The sequence below is a fragment of the Centropristis striata genome, chromosome 20 (genome assembly GCF_030273125.1).
Source record: "Centropristis striata isolate RG_2023a ecotype Rhode Island chromosome 20, C.striata_1.0, whole genome shotgun sequence".
NCBI classification, from domain to species: Eukaryota; Metazoa; Chordata; class Actinopteri; order Perciformes; family Serranidae; genus Centropristis; species Centropristis striata.
The window spans coordinates 19,641,673-19,651,108 of NC_081536.1; the positions used below are offsets into that span (position 1 = coordinate 19,641,673).

A 9,436-nucleotide genomic window follows, 5' to 3' on the forward strand; every position below is an offset into this window, starting at 1 on the left:
GTAAGCATACATCGTAAGTGGAATATACAAGGGATCCAAAAAACAGAAAATCAAATCAAAATTACTTTATTTATCCCCGAGGGGAAATTAAGTTAGTCTGGAAGAATGAGACAGCCTGATGGCTGTAGGAGTGAAGGATCTTTGGTATCTCTCCGTCCTGCAACAGAGAGAGAGGAGCCGTCCACTGCTGTTTTTTTGGCTCATAAAGGTTTCGTGTTGCGGATGATCTCGGTATTTCAAGATGGCCATGAACATGCTGACAGGTCATCTCTCCACCACCTCCTCCAGTGTGTCCAACCTGGCTCCAACCACAGAACCAGCTCTTTAGACCAGTCTGTCCAACCGCAGCATCTTACTACAGATGTCCAGAGATCTGAGCTTCCTTAAGGAAAAGAGGCTACAAGGTAGTTACATGGCAATTTATTTTTTCATAGGACCCACGCAGGCTTAAGTAAATAAATACTAGACTCACTATGGTTTAAAAAAAAGAAGTATCTTGAGTCACCTGAATTTTGCAAATTAAATCATGTTTTAGTCTAGTTTGAAGAATAATAACTACAGTAAGTGTTTACAACAGAACCCCAAATTCCTTAAAGAGAAGTATCACTAAATGGAATTTAACCATTAAGCGTCATAAAATTGTTTTCTTTAACTGGAGGTATAAAAACCTATGAAGCAAAAGAAAAAAAATCTTGCCCAGTAGAGACGTCGCCAGCACATACTACAATTCCCACAATGCTCTTTATAGGTATGAATACGTCATCAAAATCCGCCGTTACTCTAGCAACGGTTTCTGTCGTCGGGTGTCGCCGTTTGGCTAGTTTGTAAATTTGTGAAATTTGAGTTTGGTAAAAAAAAACAAAAAAAACACTTAAATGCCAAAAATAAGGTGAGGATATGTTTTTAATAACTCTATCATTATCACGGACACAATAGCATGTTTTTGTTTGTCTTGTATTTGTCAGCCTAGACACGCTATGGGAGCAGGCTGCGGCGGAGGTGCAGAGCCGAGGAACAGAAGGAGCGGAGGATGACGGAGAGGAGACGAGCAGCGAGAGGAGTGTGTTTCTGATGGGGAGCAAGGCTGCCGTAAGTTTACCGACGTGCCACAACACGGACGGTACATTTACTACTTTCTAATAGAAGCCTTGTCTTGTCATTAGCCAATGACAGCTAACGCTAGCTCTATTTGCTTGCTCTTCTTTTTTTAAGGGAAAAACGTCCATTCTCCTCAGATGCCTCGACAGGTGAGTACCTGTGTGATCGAACACAAGCAGAAAAAGGGCACGTGCTGCATGTGGTGGGGCATCGGTGCACTAACCGATGACATTTATAGATTGAAGGCTGAGGGAGCCTTTGTGAGAAGTAGAAGAAGGTGGCTAGAGGAAGGGGAGCAGAATACCGCTTACTTTTTTAGACTTGAAAAATTCTTTGCTTAAAAAAACACAATACAAAAATTTAGTTTTGATGGAGACATTACATATGACCCTCGTAAAATAGCTAAATATTGTTCAGATTTTTATTCCAAAATATATGAATCTAAATACTGTGAAGAATCTACCTGCCATTTTTTAGGGCCTCTTACAGAAACAAAATCAATAGATATTGACTTTAAAAAATCTTGTGACAAACCACTAACACTACAGGAAGTCACATTGGCTATTGAACACCTCAAGCTGAATTGTATAAAGCATTCTCCAAACAGCTTGCACCTTTCCTCTTAGGTCTTTTCTCAGAATGTATAGGCAATGAATCCCTTCCTCCTACCTTAACCCAAAGCCAAAAAAAGACATACTCTTCATTGACAGTTGGAGCCCAATTTGTTTACTTAATAATGATTACAAATTATTTGCTTTGACATTTGCTAAAATAATTACATTTGTTTTGGATTACATAATTGATGAAACTCAATCAGGCTTCATGAGAAATAGACATATTTTCAACAATGTCAGATTAGTACTTGATTTAATTGATTATTCAGATTTATGCCTGGATGAGAGTTTCATTCTTTTTTTTTTTTTTTTTTACAAGGCTTTTGACACAATTGAACATAAATTCATATTCCTCGCTCTAGAAAAATTTGGTTTTGGTTCATACTTCAGCAATGCCATCCGAACAATGTATACAAATGGAAACTGCTAAATCAAATTGCATGCAGGTATTTCTCCTTGTTTCTTCCTGAAACGCGGGGTCAGGCAGGGATGCCCTATATCTCCTTACCTTTCTCTCCTATGTACACAGCTACTCACCGACTCTATAGAGCTTAGTCCATTAAAAGGTATCTCAATGGAAGGCAACAAAATTATCATCAGCCAACTGGCTGATGATAATTTCGACCTTATTCTTAAAAGATAGCTCTCAGATACCTTTAGCCATTGATTTGATAAATACGTTCTCTGTTGCTTCCGGACTTTGCTTGAACTTAAAGGATTGTGAATTGCTTGCTCTTAAATTATGTAATATCCCTTCCATATGTAATATACCTATACAAGACTCCATTACTTACTTAGGTATTGTCATTACTAAATATAAGGAAGCCAGATGCGACTTAAACTTTAACTTTATTATCGATAAAACTCAGGTTTGTCATTGAGAGGCAGAATTTTGCTAACCAAAGCTGAGGGACTTTCCCGTCTTACATATGCTGCTTTATCTCTTGATGTTAATAAAAAGGTCTCAAAAAATATTGATAAGATGCTATTTAACTTTGTATGGTGAAACAAAAACCATTACATTAAAAAGTCAGTAATAATGAATTCATATGATAAGGGTGGTCCTAACTTCTTAGACTTTCACACTCTGAATAATAAATTCAAAATGAATTGGCTAAAACAATTCATTAGGAACCCCTCTTCAATTTGGAACTTCATACCAAACTTTATTTTCTCTAAATTAGGAGGCCTACATTTCCTTTTATTTTGTAATTACAATATTGAAAAAAATCGCCTTAAAATTTTCCAACTATCACAAAAAGATGCTTCTTTCCTGGTCATTAATCTACAAACATAATTTTTCCCCGCATAGATACTACATATAGAACAATAAAGAATTCTATATAGAAACAAATCCTTATTTTACCCCTATTGGTTTATTCACAGTTATTTAACTCAAACGGATAATTACTTACATATCAAGAATTTATCATAAAATATAGAATCCCAATTCCTATTAGCAAATTTAATATTGTCATTAATGCAATCCCTCTAGGTGTAATTATGTCATTTAAAAGTACATTAATACAAAATCCATCATTATTGCCCTTCGCAATAGTAACCGTAATATACTGATATTACTTCAGAAAGAAGTCGTATCAACTCCATATGTAACAAACTATTGGAATAACCTTATTAATAACCTTAACTGGAAAAAGATCTGGAATTTACCTGCTAGATATATAATCAATAATAAGGTTAAAGAAGTATCTTTTAAGATAATTCACAGAATGTACCCATCTAAAGTTATTTTTACAACGATTTAAGAAAGACATAGACTTAAACTGCACTTTCTGTGAAGGACACCCTGAAGATGTTTTTCGTTGATTTTGATCTTGCCCTTTCTCAACTAAATTATGGGAAGATATTTGTAACCTGATTTCTTCTTCAGTTGAACCTCATTTGTCCTTGTGCTTTGTACATATACTGTTTGGTTTCACTGACTTTCCTTTTGCAAAAGAAAGACAATATTATATCATCAATCTCAAGATACATTTAGCCAAATGGCATATCCATAAATGTCGTTACATTAATCAAAAACCTCTCTTTCTTGTCTTTGAAAGTGAAACCAAACAATATATTAAGTCTATTAAGAAATCTACCAACATAAAAGCAATAAAAACTTTGAATTTATGTACACTTTACAATGTTTTTGTATGAAAGCTTGCCTCTGTATTGTTGAAACCCCCTGACGGTGTTTTGTTGGTGTATTGTCTTGTATTGCACCATGTTGCTTTGATTAAGTTTTAAAAAATAAATAAAAATCAGTGCACTAAGCGGGCACCTTGGGGGGCATTTCATGTTTTATCTACCACAGGGGTACCCAAGAGGGCACTTTCACCATATTTTTTTCAAACATTAGGAAATGTTGCCTATGTTAGTTTATCAACTCTCAAAAACACAGTGCAATTAAGTTAAAAGCTCTGAAAGCTGGTTAAATATTTTTGCTTAGATTTTGTTGTCAAACAAGATTAAGAATGTTTTGTTTTTTTATCCACCAGGGATGAACCATCCAAGCCAACTCTGGCGCTGGAGTACACCTTTGGCAGAAGGGCCAGAGGGCACAACACAGTAAGGCTGTACTGTTAGTTTAGACACTTACAAGAAAAAAACACAACAGATAATCCTGATAAGTTGTGACCTCCTCAAGCCATATAATTGTTGTTATTTATACTGATAAAAGAGAAGCTTTGTTAAACATCAGACAAAAACATGAGGAAGGTACAGGGAAATCAGTTGTGTATTTAAATAAGTGTGTGGAAATGCCATTTTTTTCTGTCATCTTTGCTGTGGCTAAACAAAACACTTGCAGGACACAGCAACTTTGTCTTTGTAAAATGGTGCTAGAGACTAGATTGTGAGGACAACAACATACAGAACACCACATTTATTCTCCACAATTACCAGTACTACATCTTGAACATACTGTGTAACTTCCTCTTTCAGCCTAAAGACATAGCCCACTTATGGGAACTGGGAGGAGGTGCTTCTTTGTCAGACCTGGTCCAGATCCCCATCACTCCTGTCAGCATCAGGTACAAACATTCCTGAGGTCTTCCAATCTCTTTCACTGCACTGTTTTGCAGTAAGGGGTAGTGTTTGACATGTTCTGAATGTGATTATACGTGATTATTATGTATGTTTTCTATTTAGTCTATTGTATGTGCATCATTAAAGTAAATATGATTTGATCTGAAGTTTCATGCCAGTAAGGGTTGGGTGCTTTCACCATCACCAACACCTCCTTTTGTGTATCCTGCCAGAGCAGTAATCCTCCCTGTCTTTTCTCAGGTCTCTCTCTGTCATCCTCATTCTGGACCTGTCTAAGCCCAACGCCCTATGGGGAACCATGGAAAAGCTGCTACAGGCAGCATTAGCTCAGTTGGAGAAAGTCTTTTCCCAGGCACGACAAGCACAGAAAGCAAAACCAGGAGCAAAACACCAGACGCCTGTCCACTCAGGAACACGTGTCTTGCCTAAAGACTATCCTGTAAGACCTCAGCTCATTACACTCGCCATTATTAAAGCATAACTGTTTCTTCAGTCCAGGGAAACATATAGAAGCATATTTGTTGCCAGCAGCTCATGGAAAGCACTTGTACCATGTCACAATTTAAAATGTTAAAAGACTAATGAACAACAAACAAACTAACAAAACCGGCATGATAAAAAAACAGCTATATTTACAGTATATCAAAAGATTTAAGATGGTTCATGTATCCTGAGGAAACTGTGACTATGTCAACAGGACAGAGAGCTGGTCAGTCCTTTTCCTGTTCCTCTGCTGATCATTGGCAGCAAATACGACATCTTTCAGGTAAAACTCGTACTTCAACCTAAACTTTACATATTTGGGGAGGTCTTATGTTGAATGATATATGTTTTATGACATTTGAAATGCTTGTTATTCGTTCAACTTAAAAGTTGTTTAGGCAGAGAGTTGTTAATTGTTTGATTTGTTTTAGTCACAGTTAGTTACTTTGGTGTGACTTCTTGTATCACGGTATAATCTGTGTAACACATTTAAAGGGAGTTTTTCCATCTGTGTTGCAGGAATTTGACTCTGACAAGAAGAAAGTGGTCAGTAAAGCACTGCGTTTTGTTGCCCACTACTATGCAGCCTCTCTTATTGTAAGTGCACTTATACTATACATATATATTTACATTTAACCTAATTTCTAGTAAAAACTGCAGTTTTTACTTTTTATTTAGTATTTTTCTGAATTGTCTTATTATTAATACATCCCTTCTGTTCATCAACTGTGTCTGATTAACTTTTATTTTATTACATATTTCTTTAATTTTCTTTCATCAGTTCACTAGTATCAAGTCAGAGAGCCAAATGTCAAAAACCAAGAGCTTCTTCTCTCACCTGGCTTTTGGTCTGGACAGAGGGTGAGGGGAACAGAATAAAGCGCGGTACACCAAGTATTAGTGGAATTTAATGCTTTGGTTTTATTTTTATGTATTTATTTTTTATACACAGGAAAACTGTGTCCTGTGACTCCACCAAGCCTCTCATCATCCCAGCAGGCTCTGACTCCTTCAGCCAAATTGGTGAGAACAGCACCACTCAGTGGTCAAAAGCAGTAGTGCATTTAAATAGGAATAAAACTCTATGCTGTGTTGTGTTATAAGACATATGCAAACCATATTTAGATTTCTTTACCTTAATTTTTGTTAACATAAAAAGTAATGTGTGATATTGTGTTTAAAGTAATGCTCCAATTGCTTTAGGTTCCCCTCCTACCACTGATGTAGACATTTCTTCTCTACATGTTAAAAACCCAAAGGACCTCTGGAAGAAAGTCTACGAGCGTGTCTTCCCCCAAGAGGTAGTTGAGTTATTTTCTTAATCAGTATTGCTAAATGCAACTGATTAAGCCTCTGATTGTTCCAATTGGATAATCATATTAACAAGGTTATGTCTGCATATAATAAATATGCAGGTTTACATGAACACTATCCTCAGTAAATAGTCCATTTGTGATCTAATTGTGTCCATCTAATTTATTTGTCTTTCCAGAATACCAGTGAGCAGAGAGAACTAAAGGATCCAGCCAAAGACCCACAGTACAGTGAGCCTCAGATTGATTCCATGAGAGCCCAGAAAGATCAGGTAACACATCTGGACCAATCACAGGCTTGTGTTGTATTACTTTACAGCTGTACAGCTGTAAATACTATAATAAGACTAATATTCTTATTATTATAGTTGAAACAATATTATCGTTTCGACTATGATCCTGGACAGACTGTCCTACTGCAATTAATGTCATGAACGAAGAGTTTACAACCAGTTTTATTGTTGTGTAAATGCTTACTTCCATGTATATGAAATAATTATAGAATTTTATTCAGGTACGTTCACAGATATAAAGCAGACAGTAGGAACTATATAGGATTGTATCTTTATTGATCAAAGATAAAACAGAAAACAGAAAATTTGGGGAAAAAATAAACAAACTTAAAGTTTTCATTTAACAAAGAAAAAATAAATGTGTACATACTGAATCAAACTGACAATTAAATCAAAATTTAAGAATAGGAACATAATTAAAGAAACATTGATTTCCTACCTTTATCTTCTCCCTTATCTTTCTGACCTCCGTCTTCGTAAATTCTTGCGCACTTATCCGTGCTTTGTGACCTTAACCTTTTATCTCCTAGTGAAGAGGCACACATATTAAGGAAGATTTCAAAACAATAAAAGGTAATTGAAGAAGGGTGGTGTTGACGAGACAGCATTTTATTTTCTAGTTGATCAAGAGGTAAGATGTACTGAGAATCCAGACAGGGTGACATTTCAGAGTGCTTGAGATTTTTTATAATGGTTATTTATAAAAAATATTTTTTGGTGTAGTGAGGTCACATGGAAAAAAAACCCCAAATGTAATCAGGAGTTTCCCCGTTCAATGTAAAGGTAAACAGGATTAATAAGAATTCACACTTTATCAGAGAGACAAATCAATGTAACACTGTGCACTCTTCTCCACACCTGTCTTAAACATTGCAATGACTCAGAGTAACCTTCTGTCCTTCACATGCCTGTGAGTAGCAGTGTTTATGTCATGGTCTCATTAACAGGCTTTATAACCTCAGAGATCAGTAGGACACTCCGGCACTTGAACTGCAGTAAACTCACAATGCTGTTATCGCTCACGTTCATCTTGTTCTGACATTCGACGACACATAAAGTAATTGGTCTGAGTAACCAGTAAGAGATATGGGTTAAAGGTTTTTTCCAACGAGTACATGTATAGAGGGAAAGATGTCAGGGCACCCACCTGTCTAAGACTGTTTACCCTTTAACCCAGTTTGTGCCTCTTATTTGTTATCATTCCATATGCATTATAGAGCTAAACATCTGTTTAAAAATCCAGCATTTAACAACAATTACTGCAGTTTTGAAGGCAATTTGGTTTATTTATTAAAGGCAAAATAATACACATAACAAACACAGCAGTATGATGATGTGACTATATAACCTCATGAAAAACACGGAGGGAAAAAGCAATTGGGCAAAAAGAAATTAATAGGATCCCTTCAGTATTTGGGCCAATACATTAACAAACGAAAATATATACATATGACAGGTAGAGCATATTTAGAATTTTATATAAGCCCCCTCTTTACTTGCGCACTTTTTACGAGTTCCAACAAATGCAATTAATGCTTTTCCATAAACATTTGCAATGCAGTTTATTTAAGTTTCTCCAAGAGCAGAGAAGATAGTAGATTTCTGTATAACACTTAATAAGAACATATGACAAAAGCATTACTGCATTTAATAGAAAAACAACAAGTTAGAAAATCTAAAAGTGATTTTCAAACCTACTTTTCCAAAGTGAGGCCAACTGCAAGAAACAACAAACTAGCCCAGTTGACCTGCCTGAGTCATCATAAAGCCTGAATTAATGTTTCATGTTTGCAGTCCTTGAGCTGTTTATAGATAAACTGCAGTGTTCATCTTCATGCATAACATGTTGATGGTGTTGTAAATATAATGGTGTCTGTGAGCTGTATCTACATTTTTTGTGGAAAAGAAAAACAACTATGTCTATGTCTGTGCAACTGCCTGGACTTTTCTATTGTACTTTATTTATGTCTATAATGTGTGTTTTTTCTTCTCTATTTGTGTCTGCATCAGGAGTTGGAGCAGTATAAAAGAGATTCAGCAAAGTCATGGAAAGGACTGGAGCTGGAAACATGAGTAACTTAGCTTTATGGTCACACACACACGCCACAGATTAATGTAAATACAATGTTAACTTTGCTTTATTTATTTCCTTCAGTATCATTGTTTATATTTACACATTACAGTACTACTTGTTGACTGATCATAAAAGTGTGTTTTCAAAAATAAACTATTTTACATTATTATAATAAGCATCACCTTCTGTTCATTCATTCATTCATACATTACAATCACAATATTTAAACAATAATGTACACAAATACATGCAATACATAGTGCTTAGAACATTGATATTCTTCTGATACTCAATAATATACAGCAGTACATCATTCCATTTTGAATCAAACTGTGGATTTATAGTGCTCTAGTTTACATGTACCACTCTTATATTAAAAAAATAATGAATTTGACACCAGTGCAAATATTTGTTCCATTTGTTTAAACTGTACAGAACCTTCTGGTGAATCTGCATAATGTCTAAGCCATTTGAGGCAGCAGGTTGATCTATGGTTGTTGGTGGTACAAG

The 9,436-nt window shown here is 35.6% G+C and overlaps 1 protein-coding gene across 1 annotated transcript; it reads left to right on the top strand.

Annotated features, from left to right (window-relative positions):
* Positions 1-860: 860 nt before the first annotated feature.
* dync2li1 (dynein, cytoplasmic 2, light intermediate chain 1) lies at positions 861-9,320 on the top strand. The gene is made up of 13 exons (XM_059359198.1): positions 861-889; positions 966-1,089; positions 1,213-1,247; positions 4,214-4,283; positions 4,659-4,747; positions 5,004-5,202; positions 5,461-5,529; positions 5,766-5,843; positions 6,028-6,107; positions 6,199-6,269; positions 6,450-6,547; positions 6,739-6,831; positions 8,863-9,320. The coding sequence occupies exons 1-13, from the start codon at positions 876-878 to the stop codon at positions 8,923-8,925; spliced, it is 1,083 nt and encodes a 360-aa protein (XP_059215181.1). The 5' UTR covers positions 861-875; the 3' UTR covers positions 8,926-9,320.
* Positions 9,321-9,436: the final 116 nt, after the last annotated feature.